This window comes from Orcinus orca, chromosome X (assembly GCF_937001465.1).
Source record: "Orcinus orca chromosome X, mOrcOrc1.1, whole genome shotgun sequence".
NCBI classification, from domain to species: Eukaryota; Metazoa; Chordata; class Mammalia; order Artiodactyla; family Delphinidae; genus Orcinus; species Orcinus orca.
In genome coordinates, this window is record NC_064580.1 from 111,982,999 (window position 1) to 112,007,804 (window position 24,806).

The 24,806-nt window shown below is 43.9% G+C and overlaps 1 protein-coding gene across 5 annotated transcripts in view; it reads left to right on the top strand.

The window, feature by feature from the left end:
- OCRL (OCRL inositol polyphosphate-5-phosphatase) overlaps nt 1–20,506 on the top strand; it is a 56,126-nt gene extending 35,620 nt beyond the window's left edge. For 4 of the 5 annotated variants that reach the window (XM_033407057.2, XM_033407058.2, XM_033407060.2 and 1 more), the window contains 9 exons: nt 2,442–2,552; nt 3,186–3,351; nt 3,621–3,856; nt 12,254–12,277; nt 15,318–15,434; nt 16,357–16,441; nt 17,033–17,160; nt 17,914–18,025; nt 18,240–20,506. In XM_033407057.2, the coding sequence (XP_033262948.2) occupies nt 2,442–2,552; nt 3,186–3,351; nt 3,621–3,856; nt 12,254–12,277; nt 15,318–15,434; nt 16,357–16,441; nt 17,033–17,160; nt 17,914–18,025; nt 18,240–18,364 (1,104 nt within the window). In that variant the 3' untranslated portion in view covers nt 18,365–20,506. The remainder of the gene's footprint in view (nt 1–2,441; nt 2,553–3,185; nt 3,352–3,620; nt 3,857–12,253; nt 12,278–15,317; nt 15,435–16,356; nt 16,442–17,032; nt 17,161–17,913; nt 18,026–18,239) is intronic. The other variant, XM_033407059.2, reaches the window with a different exon arrangement.
- The last annotated feature ends 4,300 nt before the right edge of the window (nt 20,507–24,806 follow it).

Genomic DNA, 24,806 nt, shown 5'->3' on the forward strand with positions numbered 1-24,806 from the left:
CACTTTTGCGCTAAACCCCACTCCCTAGCCCGGCCAACTACCCTTATGAATTTATTTCTTTCTAGACCAGCACTGTCCAATAGATTTTCTGTGATGATGGAAATGTTCTAGATCTGTCCTGTCCCATCCAGTAGCTATTACCTGCAGGCAACTATTGATCACTTGAAGTGTGACTGAGAGAAATGAACTTTCAATTTTATTTAATTTGAAGTAATTTAAATTTAAATGTCCTTATGTGGCTACTGGCTATAATATTGGATAGCACAGTTCTAGACCTTTTCTGTTTACCCATACACAATATGGTGGTGTTTTGTTTGTTGGTGTGTATATATCATAAATGGTCTCATACTGTATGTGTTGGTCTGCAACTTTTTTTTTTAATTCAGTGGTGTATCTTGGAGAGCTATCCGTGTTATTACATAAAGATCTAGCTCATTGTACATATTTCTTAATTCCTAATTTTATTGGTAATCTCCTTTTCTAAAGTGGATGTATCAAGTGGTGACATTCTGTGGTAACATTTTCCCCTTCATTATCCTTACTGAACATTAAGGGTTATGATCATGATAACCCACTGAGAAGAGCTTTGATTTTATTGGGTAACCACCCCATACTTTGGACTCTTGGGCACACTATGATTAGAGGCTTTAAGAACCACATTGTATTTCTTACCACCATTCACGTCAGTGACTGTTAACAAAGGGACCAAGTACTCAGGGGCCAATTAATTTCAGAAGACTTGCTGTGGGCTGGCTGAGATTAAGCTGAGATGGGGTTCCCACCCCTGCACTTGGTAATGGGATCTGTTGCATTGGTTCTTAGACTTTGGTGGACATCAGAATTGCCTAAAGAGCTTCAAAAGCATGGACCCCGCCCCCTGGAGATTGCTATCAGTGAGCTGAGGCATTTGTGTTTTTAAGACCTACCCCCGCCTCAAAAAAAAGACATACCCAAGTTGGTCCTGTCACATATCCAGTATTTTGGAAAGGGTCTTATGCTAGAGGTCCAGATATCACCTCTGCTATTAACTGTGGCAGTGAGCAACTTAGTTGATCTTTTTGTACCTTGATATTCTCAACTGTGAGAAGAATAATCCTTGCTTTGGTAGCCTCACAGGTTGTTGTGAAAATAAGATGACATATGTAAAATACTTTTTGAAATAAAAAGTTGCAAAGGGACTTACCTGGTGGTCCAGTGGTTAATATGCCACGCCTCCAATGCAGGGGCGCGGGTTCGATCCCTGGTCGGGGAACTAAGATCCCACATGCTGTGCGGTACGGCCAAAATAAATTAATAAATTTTTTTTAAAGTCGCAAAATGTTGAAAAAGAATTTAAAAAGTATAAAATTCCTCTTAATGTAACACTGTAGTGGGCACCCTGGTGACGCTAGTGATTGCTTACTCCTAAGTTCTCTAATCATTATGGTTCAGATATGTAAAAACCTCCACAGTCTTTGAGACTCAGCTTTGATGTTCTTATTTTCCACACTTTCTTTACAGCCTCTACTGCATACATCAATCTTTTTTTAAAAATTGAGTTTGTGAAGTTTTCTATTCTAAAAAGAAACTGGGGCCTTAATAAGTGAAAATGGTATGTTAATTATGTTTGTTTTGGGCATCGATTTGTATAAAGTTTTAATAGTAAAAAAAAAAAGCACAGCTGTGTCAGGAAGCCGAAAGTGCTGTGTCAGATGGGAGTTTTTTCGATCTATTAGGCAAGATGATTTGTTTATCGTCATGCTTTTACTCTGATCTGGGACATTTTGTGTCGGCCGTTTTCTAAAACGGCCATAGGGTCTATTTACTAACATACTTTTATCATCATATAATCTGAGCATTGGTATTATATTGGTATTATGATTCTTGGCATCGTGCATAACAGCTAATAGAGTTAAATGCGTTAGTCATTTTTTCTGCTGTTTTAGCACTTTATGATCATTGTTAGAAAATGTGATAGGTATGTTTTGACACTATCAGTTTGTATAGTGCAGGAAATAAGTTTTAGCACAATCGTCACATTTTCTCCACCACCAAATTACTTAACAATGGAGCAAGAAAATATTCTTCCCAAATATTTATTATTGCCAAGCTTCGTAGCACAGAGGTTTAACTTTTCCAAGAAGTTAACCAATTAACCTTACCTTTACCTTACGGTGTGTGATCCCATAATTTATGTTTGTTTTAGTGGCCTTTTTAAAGATCGTTAGACTCTTAGAGATATATAAGTTGAGAGTACAAAAGACTAAAATAAGGATCTGTCTGTTTTTCTCAGGTAAAAGTTGTGGATGGAGCGAGATTTCAGAAAGTGTTTGGGGATGTTCTTTGCACCACAGTTTATTTGAAATGGTTGCTATAATGACCGGTTTTAAACTGTTAGGTAATCTTAAAGGAAGATGAGCTACACGCATGTAAGACTGAAAAGAGGGTTCATTTTCTTTCAGGTGAAGGTTGTGGATGAACGGAGGTACCGGAAAGTGTTTGAAGATATTGTACGCATCATGGACAGAATGGAAAATGACTTCCTTCCTTCCTTAGAACTCAGCCGGAGGGAGGTGAGGAAGCACACACGGCTGCCCATCTGCTGCCCATCGTGGTCGCACAGGGGAAACCATGTAACTAGGAGAAGGCAACACTGCAAAGTCATGAAGACTGTGTGAGCTGAAGGCAGACTGCCTCCACTTTGGTCCCAGCACTGCCATCTAGTAGACGTGTGGCCGTGGGCGAGTGTCTTACCCTCTCAGAGCCACAGTTTCCTTTTTTGGATAAAGAGGAGGTTGTGAGGATTACCCGAGTTAATACATGCAAAGCCCTTAAAACAGCGCCGGGCACAAAGTAAGCCCTCAGATGTCAGCTGCTCTTATTTAATATTTCAGAGTTGCTGGCCAATTCATATCTCAGGAACCAGGACCTGGTCATGGGATGCATGCCCTGACCCCAGGTGGGGTTATACTCTTAGGATCCCAGGAACAATCAGAGTAGCCTAGAGAAGTAGCAAGAGCTGCCTGGCTCCTTCTCTCCTGTTGTGAGAGGGGACAGTGGGTAGCTGGCTCGCTTGGCGAGTGCATCCGGCAGTTAATAATGGTTAATAATGACCTCATTCTTTATTCATATTCTCTATGGAATAATCCAACTGACTTTCTTCCCCTACTAGTGATGCATGTTTGTGTCTGTCTGTTATTCCCCAGTTTGTGTTTGAGAATGTGAAGTTTCGGCAACTACAAAAGGAGAAGTTCCAGATCAGCAACAATGGACAGGTTCCCTGCCATTTTTCTTTCATCCCTAAGCTTAATGACAGCCAGTACTGCAAGCCATGGCTTCGGGCTGAACCTTGTGAGGGCTACTTGGAGCCAAGTGAGTTTTCCCTTTACCATTGTCTCTGCTCGCGATGTACCATCCCCTCATGACTGCCATTCCCTCCCTTTGATTAACTTCTTGTTTTCTAACCATACGTCTCTCACCTCCACTGTCGTTGTATTGGGGCTCCTCCCTCTTCCGTGTGTCCCATCTCTCCGTCATCACTTAATGATTTTTTTAGAGGACACTTCTTCTGTTGGTTCTCATCCCCTTTTTGCTTTTCCACTGGAAGTTTCTGTTATCATGTACCATCTCTTACGTTTCAGATGAGACTGTGGACATTTCCCTTGATGTGTATGTCAGCAAAGACTCTGTGACCATCCTGAACTCAGGGGAAGATAAGATTGAAGATATTCTTGTCCTTCACCTGGATCGAGGCAAAGATTACTTCTTGACCATCAGTGGAAATTACTTCCCAAGTTGTTTTGGTACATCCTTAGAGGCTTTGTGCCGAATGAAAAGACCAATCCGAGAAGTTCCTGTTACCAAACTCATAGACTTGGTAAGAGGCATCCTAAGACATGCATCTCCTTTAGATAGAATTTTCGCAGTGCTTAACTGATGTCCTCCTTCTCTCTGTGCTTCCTCTTTTGTCAGGGCTGGCAGGGGAACTGGGGGGTGGATGGCAAGTGATAAATAAGAATAAGAATGTCACTTTAACACGCCTTTCATTGGATTAAGCCTAAAAGGAAAGAGGAGAAGGTAATATGTAATTGGCTCTTGTCAGGAATATGAGATTAAAGCCTCCTTTCTCAAAGATTTATAACTTTGAGATATAAAGATATGCTTACTTGTTATGCTCTTCATACTTTCAAGTCATTTTTGTATAAATTAGCATGTATGTGAGGTCCAGTAACGGGGCGGGGGGTGTGTGGTATTATCCTCATTAAATATATGAGAAAACTGAGGCACAGAGACAATAACTTGCCCAAAGTGGAATAAATTAGTGACAAATCTGTCACCCAGATTTTCTGATTTCCAGTCCAGAGCCCCTCACTATATCATCATATCTAATCCAAGTCAGACTCAGCTGCTTGTTGGAGCCCAGGCCATAAGTGAACCTCAGAGTACCTGCCTCAGAACCCCCAGGGATCCTTACACAAGTGCAGGCCCTTTCCCCCACTCACCTCTGGCAATGGAATCAGAATCTCAGGGTGCAAGGCCTGGAGATCTGCATTTTATCAGCATCCTGGATGATTATAATATGCACTGAAGTTTGATACAAGTTTAATGTGACTCACTCAAGAAAAGAAAGGAGGAGGATTTCTCTTCTCCGACACCAAGCTATAATATCAATGTCCTTATGGAGGAAATGCTTATTATCTTCAGGAACGAAAATTAATTTAGTAACAAGTTCATTCTGTTAAGAACCTTTCTTCTAAGTGAAAATATTGTTGGATTTGTGTGCAGACCTCTTCGGGCTATGAAAGTATACTCTTGGTCTTTTACCAAAGAAAATTAGATGGCGTGACAGCCCTATGTTATCATTACCATTAGTATTCACATTGATCCTTTTGGCCTAGCTGGAGCAGTGATTGTATCATCTAGCGGGGAGGGCTAGACCGGCGGGCAGGCTGCTGGCTTGTCAGAGTGTGATCTGTTCTGTTGCCATGGAATTGTTTTAGTGATGACTCAGATGGCAGATTAAAACCCTTGAGTTCAGTCCCAGCATTCTTTCTTGGAATTATGCTTGTTTCCCTAGAGCCCTCATGACTGAGTGTATTAGCCCTAGTTGAGAGACAACCATTTTTTTTTCAGAAATTCATATCCTGACATTCTGTTATTTTTCATGATACTTATTTTTTCTTCTACCACCATATTCCTATCTTTTGAATGTATTATTTCACCTTTTAGAATATGTTCTAAATGAAGTAGTCTCCCTTTCTTTTCCCTACCCCTTGCCTCCATCCCAGACACCATTTCCCAGCTTTCTTTTTCCCAACTTTTATTATGAAAATGGCAAATGTGCAGAAGAATTGAAAGAACAGTACAGTGAACAACACCCACATGCCTTATACACATATACTGACATATACTTTTTTTTTTGCTATACCATTTGAAATTAAGTGGTGATGTGTCACTTCACCAGTGAACACTTTGGCCTGCCTCTCTTAAGAAAAAGAACAACTTCTATATCAGCACAGTGCCATTATGACACCTAAGAAAACTAGATACTCGGTATTCAGATTTCTCCAGTTGTCCCAATAATTTCTTTCATAGCTTTTGTAAAGCCAAGATCAGATCTGGGTTCATGCAGTACATTTGGTGAGGTCTCTGCAGTCTCTTTTAGAGTAGAACAGTTCTTTCCTTTTTCCTTTAACGACTTTGCCTTTTAAGAGTCCAGGGCAATTGTCCAGTCAGGGGTCTGACATTTCTTAAATTTGTCTGGTTGTTTCCTCTTGGTAATTTTTAAACCTGTCTTTTTGTACTCCCTCCTCCCACCTTATTTCCTATAAACTGGAACTATTTGGTCAGAGTTGGCAGACGCATTATACTACCCTTTACTGCAATTGTCCCATATTAATTAAAGTGACAAGAAGGAGACTCAACCAGCATTAAAAATGTTTATTTTATTTAAAATATTATCAAGTAATTCAACCACATTTGACCATGAATAGGAAGTAGTCAAAATCTTTAGTGGAGTTAATGGCTCTATAGGAAGCCTTTTTTCTTCTTCTTGTGCACACATGATTCAAAGTTTTAAAAAATAGAACCCAGATCATTTTTCATTACAAAATTGCTGAGTTCTTCTTAAATTGTATGTGTGTGGTCACCATTTATTCTGTTAAAGCGTTTATTTTGTAGGATTTAGGGTTCTGATTCTTTTCACAGCCTGTTGCATTTAATAAATTCCTGGATCTCATTGATGAGGAAATTATCCATATTAGTGTGGGGCAGTAAACAAGAGATCTAAGATTATCTGTTCCCCATTTGTAATACCTTCCCACTGTGTTTTGGCTTGATTTTGACCTTCTGAAATGCTTTCTTAGGTTTGTTTATTCATGCTTGTTCCAAGACCCAAGATGATATTTCAAATCCCGTGAGACAAGGCTATTAATAATGATACCTGTTGTCCTTTTTTGTATTATTTACTCTAAAATTTGAGTGAAACCAAAAATGAGTTCAGTGCCTGTGTTGACTCTCCCTGTATTGTTTTCACAAAGATTCTTGTGCCACATGCTCTTCCCCCCAAATGCAGAATAAAGTAACTGGCATAAGTCCTTTTCATTCTTCCTGATAGTGACTTTGCCGCTACTAGAACTGTTGGGATTAGCACAGGTGGCAAACAGAGGAGAATCTGTTTGTAATTATCTTTATTCTTTTCCAGAATCAAGATAGATTTTTCTGGTTTATTAATTAGCATATTAAGTAGCATAAAATCGTCAATATTTATTCATTATACATTGGATGCAAAATATTATGGAGTTTATGTGGGTTCTTATAATTTAAGAAAGTTTACCTGTATGCACAATACGGCTAAATTCTAAATCGAGGTTAGTAGGGAGTTTGGTTACAGATAATCTAAACATTAACTACTTTTATTGGCTCATGTCCAGTGTGTTTAGTAAGTCAATATTTTGGAAAGTCACTTAGAATGAGAGTTGTGGAGCTTGTAATTTGTATCAACAATAGATTCCTTTCCTGTGCTGTTTACTCAAGCCCTTATATGCTATAAAAGCTTATTGATTGACCAGCTAATCTCTGTGAAAATCAGTCTCAGATTCAGCCTGTTTTGGTGGGTGAAGCTGGTTAAGTAGGGTGGGAGCAGTGGATAGAGTCTTTTTTTTTAATATTTACATGTTATTACTCTGTTTTATGTTTTTTGTTTGTTTGGTTTTTTTTTTTTTTTTTTTTTTTGCGGTACATGGGCCTCTCACTGTTGTGGCCTCTCCCGTTGCGGAGCACAGGCTCCGGACGCGCAGGCTCAGCGGCCATGGCTCACGGGCCCAGCCACTCCGCAGCATGTGGGATCTTCCCGGACCGGGGCACGAACCCGTATCCCCTGCATCGGCAGGCGGACTCTCAACCACTGCGCCACCAGGGAAGCCCAGTTTTATGTTATTTTTTAAACTCATTTTATTATATTTTATTTTTGGCTGCATTGGGTCTTCATTGCTGCACACGGGCTTTCTCTAGTTGTGGTGACCAGGGGCTACTCTTCGTTGCAGTGCATGGGCTTCTCACTGCAGTGGCTTCTCTTGTGGAGCACGGGCTCTAGGCGTGTGGACTTCAGTAGTCGCGGTGCATGGACTCAGTAGTTGCGGTGCGCGGACTGTAGGGTGTGCAGGCTTCAGTAGTTGTGCCGCACAGGCCCAGTAGTTGTGGCTCGTGAGCTTTAGAGCACAGGCTCTGTAGTTGTGGCACATGGGCTTAGTTGCTCCGTGGCATATGGGATCTTCCTGGACCAGGGATCGAACCCATGTCCCCTGCGTTGGCAGGTGGATTCTTAACCACTGCGCCACCAGGAAAGTCCCTTTTTTTCTTTTTAAATTAACACTTTTGCTCTTTTTTTTTAGTATTTATTATTTATTTATTTATTTTGGCTGCACCGGGTCTTAGTTGTGGCATGTGGGATCTTCACTTGCGGCATGTGGGCTTCTTAGTTGTGGCATGCAGGCGGGATCTAATTCCCTGTCCAGGGATCGAACCTAGGTCCCCTGCATTGGGAGTGTGGAGTCTTACCCACTGGACCACCAGGGAAGTCCCGGGGGATAGAGAGTCTTGAAGTCAACAGATGAGTTTATACTGGAGCCAGAGGGCATCTAGATCCACCGGAAGTCTTTAATGAGTTGTATGTGGCTGTAAATGGACATATTTGGAGGAACATTCTGGTTTGCATGTAGACTGGACTAGTAGAGAGGAGGCCAGGCTTGAACCCACCAGTTAAAGGTTTGGCTTGTAAATACAGAGGTGAAAAAAGTTGAGGGATGGGGGAACCAACTGTATTTGCTTGGGGACATGTCTATTAGGAGAACAATATCAAAAATTTGAAATAACACGAATAACAACTTGGTGATTAATTTGTTCCCAGTGATCTCTCCAAGTAGGTGTTTACTTTGTCTTACTGATCTAACAACCCATTTCTTATCCTGTTAAGTGTATGGTTTGTGTTTCTTTTTATATTTCACATGAATGAGTCCTTTCTAGAACTTCAGTATCCATTCTGTTTTCTGCTTTTTATTTTTAAATTTGAATCTGCCTCTAAATGACTCTTTTTACATGATTTTAGCTGCATTTACTACTGGGAAAATTCCTCTAAGGGTGAATGCTGGGATGAAGAATGATTTGCAGTGCATTTGTAATATGCCAGTGTTGCCCCGCTGGGGACTCCTGAACGCTTTTCCCTTTTTTAATGTGATCAACACGTAGCCTTTTGCGGAAAGTGGGCAAGTCAGTTGAACTAAGTGATTAGCAGCAACCTTAGGACTACCTTAAGAGAATGCTCTTTATTAGTGAGAGCTAAGTGGTGTTTCTATTTTCAGAGTTGAACCTAGACTTGAAATAAATATAATTTACACCTACTTTATGCCTGAAGTCAGAGAAATAAACTCTCAGTGTAAATCTGCTGCCCCTCCACCAGTATCAAAGTCCTTTTGATTTCAGAGTTTTCTCTTGTATCCATTCATTTTTTAAAATAATTTTTTATCATATTATTTTTAATTGTATTTATTTTATTTTTGTCTGCGTTGGGTCTTCATTGCTGCACGTGGGCTTCCTCTAGTTGCAGCAAGCAGGGGGCTACTCTTCATTGCAGTGCACGAGCTTCTCATTGCGGTGGCTTCTCTTGCTGCGGAGCATAGGCCCTAGGCATGCAGGCTTCAGTAGTTGTGGCTCGCAGGCTCTAGAGTGCAGGCTCAGTAGTTGTGGTGCACAACTTAGTTGCTCTGCGGCATGTGGGATCTTCCTGGACCAGGGCTCGAACCCGTGTCTCTCCTGCATTGACAGGCAGATTCTTAACCACTGCGCCACCAGGGAAGCCCCATTCATTTTTGTTGTTGTTTTTTTTTGTTTTTTTTTTTTTGCAGTACGTGGGCCTCTCACTGTTGTGGCCTCTCCCATTGCAGAGCATAGGCTCAGCGAGCCCGCTCCGCGGCATGTGGGATCTTCCCTAACCGGGGCACGAACCCATGTCCCCTGCATCGGCAGGCAGACTCTCAACCACTGCGCCACCAGGGAAGCCCCCCATTCATTTTTTAAAAAATATTATGTTCCCATTATTAGTTGAGGTGCTTGCTCTCTCCTGCTTGACCTACCTCAATAGCCTTTTAACAATTCCCTTCACCTCTATTTCTCTAGCCTTCTCTTTTCCCTCTTCAGGGCTGTCAGACTGATCTTTCTGTAATACAGCTTTGGGGCCTATCACTTCCTTGCTTAAAGTTAGGCATGCGGCTCCCCCATGCCTGCTGAATACGATCCAAATTGCTTTACCTGTCATTCAAGGTCCAGCAAAGTCTGACTTCAACACACCTTCTTAGATTTATTTCCTACTATTTTTCTTATTATCCCCTCCTGCTCCCCACGAACCAGATGACTAACTCTTCCCTAATCTCACCTTGTGATTTACCTTCTCTGCAATTTTGTTTATTTCTGTCCCCTCCCACTTGTAATGTCCCCACCCCATTTCTGCCCTTTTAAATCCTGTGAATCTTTCAAGGGCTAGTTAGGTTACATCACCATTGTGAAAAAGTCCCCTGACAGCCCCAGTGGAAAGCCATCTCTCTTTCCTTTGAACCCCTGGTTTTTTGTTTGTTTGTTTGTTTTAACCATTTATTGAGAACTCATATTGGTGAATTACAGTAGAGCCAGGCCATAAGTTCTGGGAATCCTTACCCCAATTCAGTTGTAAACCCGAGTCAGGGACCGTGTCTTTCCCCTCTCTGTAGCCTCACTTTTCATACCCCCCCTACCCCTCAAAGACATTTAGCTCACTGCCTTGCACTGGTAGGTAGTCAATGCCTGAAGAAAACCTTTTGGAGGGCTTGGTTTGACAGGTTAGTATATAAAAACCCTGCCTGGTTTTACTCATCATATCATGTGGCACATATTCATAGGAGGGAAAATAGAGAAGTCTGTCAGACAAGCAGATTCTCTCTTTGTTAATAAGTAGTTCTAAATTTTAAAAAAGGTTATGCTCCAAAATTTAGTTAAATTAGATGTTTGGCACTCAGAATTAACTTCCACATTAAGAAGTGTTATAATTACAATACTATGAATATTGTATACTTTTTAAAGCACTGTTACTCTGATTATTTTTATTTCATTCTATATATGGTATTTAAAAGTCTAGGTAAACCTACAAGAGCATGTTTAATTCATAATGTACCTAGTAATACTAAAAACCCTACCCAGCATATATAACAGTCATTTGGGACAAATACATTCAGCATTACTACTTGGAGTATCAGGGAACACATATTTCCCCACCTCCAACCTCCTGCACATCTGTGAAGGTAAGATCAGGATTTTTCCTTTTACTCTCAGACCGAGACGTGGGATTTATATCCAAGTTCTTGGTGGCCCATGGCAGGGTTGGAAGTTGCTGGGGAGTGCAGGGAACTTTGAGAGACCAGGCCTGCTGCTGGCATACTGTGTCACCACTGCCCCACACCCGCTGTGTTTTAGACTGCTTCTGTGTCCCTGTGAGGTACATGTTATTATCCCTGTTATAGAGATGAAGGAACTGGGGCTCTATGAAGTTTACTAACTTGCCTGCAGTCTGTACAAAATAATAAGAGGTAGCATGAAGATTTGTACCCAGGACTGTCTGACACCCATGCCTGTACTCTTTCCACTAACCCTGCTGCCTTATAACTGTCTTTAGCCTGCTGGGAGTAGAATACATTCTCCAAGCTTTCCCCTGCCTCTTTGTCTAAGAAGCAGTCAGTTTATCCTTTTCAAGTTATCTAAGGGAGCATAGTGGTAATGACTGTGGAGTCAGTCAGACCTGAGTTCTAATCCTGATTCTGCCACTTAATACCTAATAGTGTGACTGTGGGCAAATGATTTAATCTCCCAGAGCCTCAGTTTCCTCATCTGTAAAACGGGAATAATATCTACTTTGTGCATATGTGCAGACTAAATGACATTGTATAAGAGCCCATTGCAGTTACTGCTACATGGCAGATGCCTCCTAAGTGGTGGCAGTAGTTACTGTCGCTGTTGTCATTGTTACATTGTAATAATAGCACAAAAGACAGAGGCGATTAAAAAGGTACCTTTTTCCCTCTCCCCTGCTTCTCTTTTTTCTCTTATACTCTGTAGGAAAACCCAGTAGGGGATAATGATGGATCTTATGGTCCACAAAGGTCTGAAATGAAATGAATTTGCATTTCAGAGGGACTTCCATATTTGAGGACTTTAGGGGCCCTTGAGGAGGGGAGAGGGTACCGGGCGATGGAAAGGAGTGTGAGATACTGCTTGGGAGGCTAGCTATGGTGGTGAGAGGCATGGCAGTGGAGAGGAGAGAAGCTTACCATCTCCTGAATGGCCGCTGTCGGGCTCACAGCCAAATTCTTCCACTGAAGTGGCGTCAGGGTGAGCGAGATGCCACACAGCATAGCGGCAGGGCCTGCCTCCAGGCAGCACGGGAAAAGGAAGTATCAGTGGGTGTCTGGCTGGCTCAGCTGGCAGCTGCCAAAAGACACAAAAGTCTAGGACTGGACATGTATGTTTCTTGACCGATAGTCTCAATATACTGCACAAAATTTGAATACGCATGATAGAGAACTTTGCATATGAGAATGTGTTCCATTTTCAACAATCATGATTTATTTGAAGAATTTAAAATGTATCTAGTGAGGTAGTGCATTCTAATAATACTGATCTGTTTCTAATTCTGTAAATTAATTCTAATCATTTTCTATCTGTCAATGACTTTCTTTTCCTGCTCTGCTCTCAGGAAGAAGACAGCTTCCTAGAAAAGGTAATGCAATCCATTGGCGGTTATGTGTTTCCCTGTGCTTGATTAACATTTAGCCATGGTCCCTGGAATTTATCCCGAGGCTTTCCCATATCAGACACCTCTGACTGCATGAGAATCCCCCAAAGTCCTGCCAGCTGTCTTTAAGCGTGTCTGAAGTACAGGAAAGATATTTATTTTACTGCACCAGTCAAGTCATTGAGACCCAGTACGTAAAAGCAATAGGACTCAAGGTTTCAGATTTGTATTCTTGAAATAAGAAGTAACTAAAGAGCTGTCTTGATGTATGTGAAAGCTTGTGAGATGGAGGAGGGTACCGTTTGCCATTTTCCATTTCCAATGATAGTAAAAGCAGAAATGAATTTCTGTTGCATTAAGAGTGATTTGGGGGAAGTGATAATAGTGATTAATTACTGAAAGAATACACAGGTACGATCAAGAAACAGATCATAGACTAGAATCCTAGAGCTGAATGAGATCATAAGGGATCGTCTGGTAGAGCTCCCTGCCTTCAGACAGGGTAAGGTGTCTTCTCCATTCTAATAGACAACCAAGGCCCAAGAAGGTTAAAAACCTCGCTGAAGTTATACTGCTCCTGACATCAGGGGTATGGGGCAGAGGGAACTAGAACCTGGGTCTTCTGAATACCCAGTGAAGGAACCGAGTGAACGCTCCTTCTGCGGTGCTTTGCCACCTCCCCATCTTCAAGCTGGAGGGTGCCTGGCTCCACACAGGGCCATCCGGTAGAGAAACGTGGGCTTGAAAAACATTCTTAAAGTACTTTCACACAGTATCTAACGTGACCTCCCCATTTGGTGGAGTTTAATGCAGTTTGTTGGTGGAGATGGTGTACTGTTTTTGTGCTTCAGTTAATAGCACTAACGTTACAGAGTGTGAGCTTATCAGGCACTAAATGTGTCCCATTGAAAGAAGAAGACAAAGCATGCCTGGTTTCCCTTTGAAAATTAGAGTTCAGGATAATTTGTGGACTTTTTAAAAAAAGTATTGTTTCTTGTGCATAATCTTTCTCGAGACTTCAGAGATACAAGTATGACATTTCATATTATCACACATGAATTTGAAAATGGATAGTGGATGGTGTATATAACCTACTGGCATTTTATTAACCTTTTGAAACCACTAAGGATTGAGATGGCTCTGCTTCCCAGCCCTTCCCTGTTAATAGCAGGCCATGAGTCTTTTCATCTTGAACAGTGCCTTGTGTTGCCTTAATGCCTTAGTACAGGAAGAGTGCTAATTGGATGTCAGATTTTTTTAAAAGTACATGAATCAGTGCTGAATAATTTATATATGGTAAGTTTGAAGGTGTCTGCTAAGGAATCTGTACTTGTGTTGCACTTGGTCCAGAAAGTGAGCAGAGTGCATTATGGACAGTGTTTTGGCTCAGATATCATCTAGATGCCTGGATTTAATACTTGCAACTGGAAAGAAGTTAGTGGGTGAGCCACTGATAGAAGGTCTGGCAACTATAGGAAACGTGAATATCAAATGATAGATTCCCAGGGAAAGAAAGAAAGGAAGCAAAACGAATGTGAAGAAGATAGATTTTAAATGATAACCAACTGTCATGCTGCCTTCTCTTCCTTATTCCCTTAGAAAGGCGCACAGTGGCTTTAAAAGGTCACCAGTGCGTATTGAAGAACAGAACGTCAAGAAGAACCCTCTGCTCTGTTCTAGTGTACACACTATCTGGAAGTAATGAAATGCTTCTCTTCTTTCCCTTAAAGTGACATGGCTAAATAAGGGTTGTGGATCAAATTTACAGCATTTCCTAAATTTGAACATATATATGACCTTAAGCCGGAGGTGTAGGAGGGGGAAGATGCCAAAAATTGGTCACCATTTTCTCCACTAGATTTTTTATGAAGGCTGCCTTCAGATGCCTTTTAAGCTATTTAAGATATCTTTTCGGTATAATTTGTATTTGACTATATAAACATAAGGTAATTGAATTTATTCCCCATTTTCAAGTTCAGATTTAGTTACTGATCTAATTTAGGTCACTTCTGGGTTTTCCTCTGAGATTCTTTCAGGAGAATCTAACATAGAGTAGAAAGTTAGGTGAAAGGAGTCAAAGCCCCAAGAATTCTTTGCTGAGCTATTACTATAAAGAATAACTTCTGGACTCAGAGCCTAGACTTTTCATGGTATTTCTGGCTCTTGGTATGCTGTATTCAGTTTACTATTTTTGTATCTTAAGACTTTGAGTTTTAGTGCCTTAAGATTAGACCTTCTGGGCTTCCCTGGTGGCGCAGTGGTTGAGAGTCCGCCTGCCGATGCAGGGGACACGGGTTCGTGCCCCGGTCCGGGAAGATCCCACATGCCGCGTAGTGGCTGGGCCTGTGAGCCATGGCCACTGAGCCTGCGCGTCCGGAGCCTGTGCTCCGCAACGGGAGAGGCCGCAGCGGTGAGAGGCCTGCGTACTGCAAAAAAAAAAAAAAAAATTAGACCTTCTATCAAGCCTGAAATATTCATATATGTAGGTCTAATGTGAATTGTCTTTCATTCCTGAGGACCAGAGAACGTCATTTAAATCAACAATGCAAGCTGTGATATTTGTGGTAAGATCTGAAAGAAGAATAAGTTAAAAGTCAACAACAACAACAAAAAGTCAGCAAAAACCTAAGTAGATGCTGCTCTCTCAAAGTGCTCTGTTGACAGTTAGTTGTAATTTAATGGTCCATGAGTCTCCGGTGGTGTGTGGGCTCTACCGTGACTGTATTGCTGGTTCTCAGTGTCACCCTTGAAAGGATTTACAGCACACAATGCATCCACGTGATAAACATAATAAACCCAAGTGGAATGCTTAACGGTTAAGTGAAGCATCTAGAAAAGGAGATCATTTAACTGTGGGAATCCGTATCGAGTGCCTTCTGACCAGGAGTGTCCCAGTGAGAAAAAATGAAAAGTCTTAAGAGGTGAAGATCAGATTATACCCACATAAGCAGAATTTGAGGGAGATGGTTACACATAGAAATTTTCATTGAGACCCTTTTGATTCTCACCCCTTTTTATCTATTAGGAGAAATCCCTGCTGCAGATGGTTCCCTTGGATGAAGGTGCCAGTGAGAAACCTCTTAAGGTCCCCAAGGAGATCTGGCTCCTGGTAGATCACTTATTCAGACACGCCTGTCACCAGGTGAGTGAGAGTGGGCCTGCCCTGCAACTTTGGAAGGTGTGTGAGTCCAGTGGGAAATGATAATACCTCACGTCAGTATATACAGTGCTTTTAACTTTCCCAAGCCACCTCCGCAGAGCAGCACTGTCATATCAGATTGCCTGGGCAGATGGAAGTATCCCCGTTTACAGATGTGAGAGCTGAAGCATGCAAGCTAGGTGATTTACCTAAGACCACGGCATAAGAGTAATGGCGGAGCAGGGCCGAACTCCTCCCCTGTCTCCTGGCTACACATGCTTTCCCCTGGACTGCTGAGCACCTGAATCTGTGACGCCTGTTTTAGCTGTCATGGAAGCATTGCAGATTTCAAAGTCCAAAGCAAACTTCAAGCCCATTTCTTTAATTTGGTCCTCACTTTTCAATCCTATCTAAAATACCTGCCACCCCTAACCCATTCTTCCAAAAAAGAAAACTTTCTTGGGATTAAATTGAAAGATAATGTTGTGTCACCTATGGAAAAGTGAAGAACTTGAAGGCAAGGTTTGGTATGGACATGCCCTTTTAGTCCTACCCTAGCATTCTGTGTCTCAGTATTTGAATGTGGTTCCATGTTTGGATTCTGCCTTCTACTTGTCAGGAGGCTAGAAGTGGGAACACCTGGTCTCCCCATGGAGTCCTCTGGTCCCCTGCCATATCAGGTACAGGCTGAAACCTTTGAAGATAATTTTCTAGTTTGAAATAAAATTTCAGACAGATGTTAGAGATGATAAAGGGAAAAGGGGCCATTGTCACACCTTTTATATATTAGGAACATATTCGTGTTCCTAATCACGAATATGCACCTCACCCTGCCCTTTGCTTCCTGCTGCTCTCCTGATCCCTGCGTGATCGTCAGAACCTTAGTGCTGATGCTGTGTTCCATTCATTGTGACCTCTTTGGTAGGAGGACCTGTTCCAAACCCCTGGAATGCAGGAGGAGTTACAGCAGATCATTGATTGTCTGGATACCAGCATTCCCAAGACAATCCGTATCCTTTTCGACAAAGGCTTAGGAAGCTGGATGTGTACTTGCCCAAACTCTTCTTCCCACCTACATTTGATTTTGTTTTCCATCTTTATTTTCTTTGTAGCTGTCTTTTATTATAAGGTAATCATTGACTATACAGTTAATTCCTCTCAGGAACTTTCGACCTCTCTCCTTATCAGACTCTTACTAAAAGGAATCAAGGGTTAGATAATGGCGACTTTTAATTGGCATGGGACATAGGACCCACAGCCATGGGGCTGTTCTGCTTTAAGCCAATGATCACTCCTGTCACCAGGACAGGGAGGAGGATGGGAAACGGTGGTGACTAGTTTCCAGTGTGAACTGTCATTCTACAGGCCACATTCCCTTGACTTTCAAGTTGGGCCAAACCTCCCAAGAGTCTTCGATCAATTCTGTAACAACTCAGCTGCAGCATACCTGGACCAATAAAATATCAAACCCCAATTAGGATCAGGGTGCTCTGAATAAGAGGAAGGAAACCATCCCTGAGGGAGCTTGAGGAAGGGAGAAAATCGGGTCTAAGTGTGGCCTTTTCCTTGGAGCCTCTTTCCCTTGACGGGAGTCAATCCAGCTGGCAGTAATCACTCAGTGGCTGAGGCGCTGCTCATTTTCCTGGAAGCTCTGCCAGAGCCTGTCATCTGTTATGAGCTCTATCAGCGATGCCTCGACTCTGCTCAGGATCCCCGGATCTGCCGACAGGTGAATTTTATTGCTCTGAGAGTGCGTTTGAGGCATGTTCCCCCACAGAGAAATCATTGATTTTTACCAAACCAGCTGGGCATCCAGCTATGGGTAGGATGGGTCTGGATCTGTTGTTCATGGCAGGGCAGCAGCATTGAGAGTTGGGACCCTTAAATTTTAGGTTGTGTTATTTCCTATTATATTTGCCACCCTTTTCCAGTTGACCTATTGAGTAGGGTGGATACCTCTACTCTGGGGTAAGATTAGTGAAACAGATCGTACATGGGATTCTGGATGACATGACCAGGGAGGGTGGGTGACACTTGTGAGCCTTTCTTTTTGTCTTCTTGGTGTTTGTTTTTAATCTTGAAATGATTTTGATGCACAATAGCTGAGAATACCTCTGAATCAGACTAGTGAGTATCGGGAGGTGCTGCCACCCATGCTAAATGGCATTGCAGAGAAAACCACAGCCACCTGCCTAGGGAGATGGGAAAAGACCAGGCTAATACCCGTCTGCTTCTGAGGCAGGGCGTGCATGCGAATGTGTGATAACTGCGTGACCTGCTTATTGAGTGGACAGGGGCCAAACAGGATGAGCATTCTGCCTCAGGAGTTATCATTTGACAGGTACTATATTGGTCATGAGTAAATAAAGGAGGAGTCCTGTAAGGGTTGGATTATAAACTACTTTTATGGCAGCTGTGAGTTCTTCTTACTCCCTTCCTCCACCTGTTATCCTCACTGCCCACCCCCTTTTTTAAAAAACAGGTGATTTCCCAGCTTCCAGGATGCCATAGAAATGTTTTTCGTTACTTGATGGCATTCCTTCGAGAACTGTTAAAATTCACTGAGTACAACAACGTCAGCGCCAACATGATCGGTAAGAGCACTTCCTAAGAATGGCCACACGGGGGCGTTGGTCAGGACGGTCCGTGTACGGTGCACACGTGTATTCCCTCCCTAGTGTCCAGGCCTGCGGCAGTCACTTCCTCCCACTGCCCTCATCCCCTGGCCCCCCCAGCCCCCATCCCTGAGGCTTCGCTTAGGTTGTGTCTGACCAAGGGTTTTCTCCTTTTCTTTCTCTCGCCCTCTAGCTACTCTCTTCACTAGCCTCCTTCTAAGGCCTCCACCCAACCTTATGACAAGACAGACTCCAAGTGACCGCCAGCGTGCTACCCAGTTCCTTCTGAGTTTTCTGCTTGGGAGTGATGAAGACTAATAATAAGCCTTTTCCTCTTACTACTCTACAAGATTCTAGAGGCGGAAGATCTTGAGCACCAAGTATTTCAGAATGATTTGAAAAGATATGCCACAGGAAGGGTCTGTTGCAGAATTTTGAGGCTGTTGGCATGAAAAAGTTCTGTTTCTAGTGCGAAAGGAAGCGAGTTTCCTAATCCCTCCCTTACCATACCCTACGCAGCAAGATACTTTTAGACTTATATTGCCAAGCCAAAGTTACCATATTTTGGTGTTTTTCTGTTCTCTCTTTGTAAGGCAAAGAAATCTGTATTTACACTCCTTTACCTGGGGATGTGTTTGTTGCCCTCCTGCCCAGCTGTCATGATTGTCCTTAGCACCTGAGGCCTAAACTCTGAGATGTTCCCATTCTAGGCCTACAAGCACTACTTGCTGTAGCTCAGACTTGTCTGTAGTCCTTCGTCTAAAGCACTTTGGCCCTACCCCCTCCCCGTATCACCCCCTTTGCTCTCTACTCTGCTAACACTATCATGTCAAAAGAAGTCTGGGTGAAGCTTAGTGACTCCTTGGGTGTCTCCAAAAGTGAGTTAACCATCTCCATGTGGCTGTTACATGCATTTGTGCATCTCTACTACAGTGGCATCTGTACATTGCTCTAACATTGGCCTATTATGCATCTGCAGTGGGTGGAACCATATTCTCTTGTCTCAGACCACACTTAGTAGCAGAATGTTAGGGACTGTTGGAGATGACATCTCATTGATGTGAGAGAATCACAGTCAGAGTGGAAGCACTTTGAGTGTTTCAAGAGTGAGAATATTCATGCTCAACAGGTCCTGCTTCCTACCATCCATTTTGGTTCTTATTCAAATTTTACATGTGAACCAATCCTGGGTGTCTGTGGGGCCCATCCCCCACTTAGAAATCCACCTCCAGAGCGACACTTGTACCACAGTCAAAAAGGGAGGCTGCACCTCAAGTGGGCCTCTCTGTAGAAACTGCTCCTTCCCCCAGCAGGGGCATTGAGGATAACCCTTAGAACCCCCCCTCCGGTCTTCTGAAGTACCAGGGGCAGATGTCACCCACTCCCTCATCAGGACTGATTCTGGGCTCTACAACCAGCTGCCCTTAGCTCCCAGTCACCTTCTCCAGTGCTGTGTAAAAGAGACTGTGCAGTAGGATGAACCAAGCACCTTCTCTCCCGCCCGAGACAACCTTCTGAGCTTGTCATTTACTCAAGCTCCTGCGGGGCAGCCCTTTTTTAAAAAGAGTAATCTATGTTGGTTGGCAAACCAGCCACCAGCCACTGACTGTAAAACTGCCTGATGCAGTTAGCTTCCTCCTGGTTTTCTTTCATTAAAACCACCCTGAGTTGACTCATTGTCACATGTTCACATGAAATCCCAGGAGCCTCGTGTATAGGCTCTGTGTGTGGTCTTGGGCATTGACTCTTCTACAGCATCAAAGGAGAGAGCTGCGGAAGCACCACCATGAGTGGTTCTCCAATTCCCCCATCTCTTATGTGTTGAGTCCTTTGGGGGAAGAAAAGGTATGTATCCTGTGATATTCTGGCTAAAGCCTCTCCTGATTGGGAATTACAGAAGTAGGAGTCAAGTTACTGGTTGCCAAATAGCTGCAGATCTGTTAGGCCAGGGGCTGGGTGTTGAATTTAGTTAATGGCAGACTGAGCAGAAGAACAGTGTTGTCATCTCCACTAGTCCAGAAAGGGATCGCTGGAGAGGCAGATGATAGAAGCTGGGGCAGGGTCGTAACACAAAGGGAAATGCCTGTCCTAGACACATTTCCCAGTCTACTGCCACCTGGGGCCTTCAGGTGGTCAGGGATGTGGTTAGTGGGGCTGTGTGCGGCATCCGGCTCACTCTCCAGAAGGCAGATGCACTCAGTTGCTTTACTGCCTCAACCTTCCTTCCAGCTCTGGTCCTGGGATGTACACAGGGTTGAGGGTTTTAGACAATCTCTAGGGAGGGGGGACAAGAAATAGAGCAGACATAAGAGATCTGCTTCCCTGCTGTGCCTACTCCAGCCCCACCCTCTAACTCCTGAGTACCTCTCATGTACTATTTCCTAGCGCCTCTGAAGTAAGGAGTTTAGATCCAGCTGGTAGGGAAGGACTCTGAATCTATCGTTTTTAGGGAAAAAGCAGTTCAACCCCACGTGGTGATGTTGCTATTAGTCTCCCTTTCACTGTTTCCTGATTCTTATTCTGTAATTGTTTGTTGTATTTCCCCCAAATGTCTTGGTCACTAGGCAAAGCTGCTAGTGGGATTCTGTATTTCATGTCATCTTTTTTATTATAATTTATTGCAAATTTTTTTTCTGAATAAATATATGTTGTGTGAAAAACCAAAGTGTGATCTTAGGAAGAACTGAGGAGGGAGGCTTATGTCACTGGGTCCCACTTGACTGCTGCAGTCCCCACCGCTACGCCTGGACTGTCATTTCCTGTCTTACAGGGAAATATCGTAAGAATTCTCAGTATATTTGCCCTTGGAGAGGAGAAGCAGCCACATATTTTCAGAGGTTAATAAAGCAGTCACAGTGCTTTCAGAGGCCAGCCTAGGATTCTTGTTTTGACCCTAGGGATTCAGGCAACAAAATAACACTGTTAGGAGAAAAGATGTTGATTCTTAATATGCCCATAAATGTCACACTGGGTCAGATCCATGATCGCGCCAGCCCCAGGAATCTGACAAACTTCGCTGTCCACATTTTGGGAGAACCCAGTTGGCCTTGGCAACATAGCCTCAGTAGTGTAGACATGCCTCCCAAAGAGCCCGTTTTCACGTAATTCATTTTGCAACTTTTGAAAAATCAGTTTTGAACTTATATTACCTCTTGGGGTGACAAAGTCCATAAATTTAATTGTGTTTTTTCTTTTTTGGCTCTAATCTGAACTCTGAGACTTTAAGAGGAGATCCCTAATTGGAGCAGGTGCTTATTCCCCTGCCACCGCCGATCTCTAGTATGGATTTGGGCGTTCTGATTCCTTTCCCTTCGAGACCGAAGAGGCCTCGGCTGGAGGCTGCTTGACAACTAGGGCCTCTTACAGCCCCTTTGACTGTGAACTTGACCCTGGTGCTTGTGCTGATTCAGTGTTGTCATGAACGGTTTTTCTAGCCCCACCCGAAGCCTTGGCAGAAGAAGGTGTTTCCTTTTGCGAGTGATTCCCCCCAGTGGACGGAGACTGACGGCCAGCAGTTTGTACACAGCAGCGGGCGGTGTGGCAGAGCAGCCTCAGTGACTGCCTTCCCAGAGGTTAGAAACCGCGTCCCTGGCTGCTGTTACAGGAGACCCGTGAGGGCTTTCCTGACCGCAGGGCAGGTTGAAGACCTGGCTCTTAGTGTAGCCTAATGATCTAAAGCTACATGCTGCCATGGCGAGATCACCATGAAATGTTAGGGAGAGAACCCTGGTGGTGATCTGATCCAATCTCGTTCTGATGGGCAAAGTCAGGCTCAGAGGGGACAATGAGTGACTTAATGTCATTTAGGTTAGTGACATGGCATGGCATAGTGGGAAAAAAAGAGCTTCAGCTTTGGAGTTAGACCTGGTTCTTTTTTCTATTTTTTTTACAAAATTTTTCAAACATATAGAAAAGTTGAAAGAAGGGAACAGTGAACACCCTAGACCCCTACCTGTGCTCACCAACTGTTAACATTTTGCCCGAATTGCTTTATCTTAGAGGGGGCGTGGTTTCAATCTGGGTTCTGCCACCGCCTCCTTACGCATGATCCTGGACTAGCTAACTTCTAGTTTCCTGGCCTATCAAATGGAGTGGGCATAGTACTGATCTTATATGACTTAACTACATCACTCTCATCACTTCCCTCTTAAAAACCCTCCAGTGACTTCCCAGCGCATTTAAGAAGAAAATCCAAACTCTCCCATGGCCCACCAGGCCTTGCATTATTAAATGAGAAAGAAAGGAAGTGCAAGCACGCTATCTGGCACGTAGTGGGTGCTGGGTAGATGTTAACCAGTCCCCGCTCCCCCCAGCTCCGCACCATACGGTATATGACCCTGGCTCTGCCGCACTGCCCTAGGCTTTCGGGACCTCACTTGATGTTGACAACCTTGTCAGCTCAGTAAATTCTAACCCCGTGCTCAGCCTGTCCCCCTTCCCCCACCACACACCATCGCGTCACCTTCCATACTTCCGTATTTCAGAGTTTGCCACCCATCTTTTGGAGAGGGGGGGTGAAGTGTAAACTAAACGATGAATAATGAGCTGCCGTCACCAGCATGGAACAGCTGTCTGGTGTGAGCCTTGAACCTCGGGAGCCCCACCTGCAGTTCTGCCCGTCCCCGCCTCTCCCCATCAGCCTCCTTTTGCTCCTTCCTGCACCACGGTGCCCTGGCCTCAGTGCCAGGTTTCTAGCCCTTCTTCCTCTGCCTGCCCCTTGGATAAAGCCCCCGTTTAGTTTCCACCTTTGCTGCTCCTCACCCAAGTTCATTCTTTCCCAACCAATGCTCCCTTCTCCCTCGCCTCGGTCCTGTGGAAGCTACTCCCATGCCCCGGTTCCCTGAGAGGAGGCCAGGGCCTTGCCTGTTCCTCAGTCACACTTTGAAGCCATGGCTCTGTGCTGTTCAGTGAATGGTTCTCAACCTTGGCTACTCATTAGAATCATCTAGAGCATGTTTCTCAAAGTGTGAGCCCCAAACTAGTATCACCTGGAAATAGGTCTAAATCAGTGGTTCTCAACTCTGGCTGCATAACCTGGGGTACTTTACACAATACCAATGCCTAGGCTCCACCTTGGACTGTTTGAATGCCTACCAGTCACCCTCCCCCACCCCCTGCGACTGTACTCTGACACTGTCCTTTCACTCCTCCCAATGAGCTAAGCTCTTTCCCACCTCAGGGCCTTTGCACATGCTGTTTTCTCTCCCCAGAAACCCCTTCCCTCACGCACTTCAGAATGCCTCAGCCTCCGTCTTTGCCATGCTTAAACCTGAGTCACAACCACCCACGTCTCCCGACCCATTCACTCTCTTTGCTCCCATTCCTGGGTTCCTGGCACAGCATGCTGGCTGGCTGGCTGCCCCTGGGCCTGCCATGTACCATTCATTCCACAGTCCTCCTCTTCATCTCTAGCTGACCCTTCATAGACCCGCACCTCAGGGACCAGGGAGGCAGGGAATTGTAGTGGTTCTTCACACAGGCTCCACCAGCCAGAGAACCTGGGTTCAAATCCCAGCTCTGCTACATCTTAGATGTCTGACCTTGGGAAAAAGTTAATTGACTTCTCTGGACCTCAATTTCCAGATCTTAAAATGGAAGTAATGATAGTTCCTTTCCTCATAGAATTGTCAAGAGATGAAATGAGCTAATATGTTTAAAGGGCTTGGAACAGTGCCTGGTGCATAACTGCTAACTAAATGGCAGCTAGTATAATTATTCCAAAACCCTCTACTAGCCTCAAAAGCCAGACCCCTCTTCCGCTGCCCTTCAGCCCCCAGCAGGTAACTGCACCCTTTCGTTTGTGAAAATGTCTAAGCGGTCAGCCGAAGCAGCCCTCTCGAAGCCCTGCGCTGCATATAAAAAAGTCTCCAGCTTCCCCTCATCCCTCCCCTTCCCGCCTGTCTTGGAAGTAAGTGGTCCTCCTCCCCATCTCCTCCCACCCTCATTGGCCATGCTTCTGTCACCATCACCCCTCCTTTTGCATCTTCTACATCAACTATTCATTCAAGTATTTGTTGAGTGTCTCCTGTGCACCAGATGCTGTTCAAGGTACTGAGGATATAGAATTAAACACAGTAAAGTGGCTGCTCTCTCAGTGCTTTCTCTAGGAGGGTGGGGCGGGATGGGGGTAGACAGACATAACAATAAACCGTGCACAAGGTAACTGGAGATCATGATGAGAGCTCTGGAGAAAATAAAGCAGGGTGATGTGCCAGAGGGCACGGCAAGGGGACTTCGTCAGCGATGGTTGCTTTCAGGTGGTGATGTTTGAGCTGAGACCTAAATCTCAGGAAGGCAAAAGATCCCGTACCTTGATTTGAATGAAGAATACACAGTATATACACCCACCTTTCCCACAAAAAACCTAGCTGCACAAGATCTGGCAAAAAACCTTCCAAAAAAAGGAAACAGCAAATGCAAAGGCCCTAAGGCAGCAAAGGAGCTTGCCGAGTTCAGGGAACAGCCAGGCAAAACACAGTTTGGGGTAGGAGGCGTGCTGGGCAAGAGGCAGGCAGGGACCTGATCACGTACAGAGCCCAGGGAAGGAGGCTGCCTTTTATTCGCTGTGCAGCAGGAAGGCATGACGGCTTTATTCGGGAGTCATATGATTTATGCTCCCTCTCCAAATCTTAATAATAGTAATAATAACAAATAACTATAGCTATCATTCATCCCAGGTGCTGTACGAATACACTTAACCTCACCTTTAGCCTTGAAAACCACCGTATAGGGTACTACGTTATCCCACTTTCACAGGTGA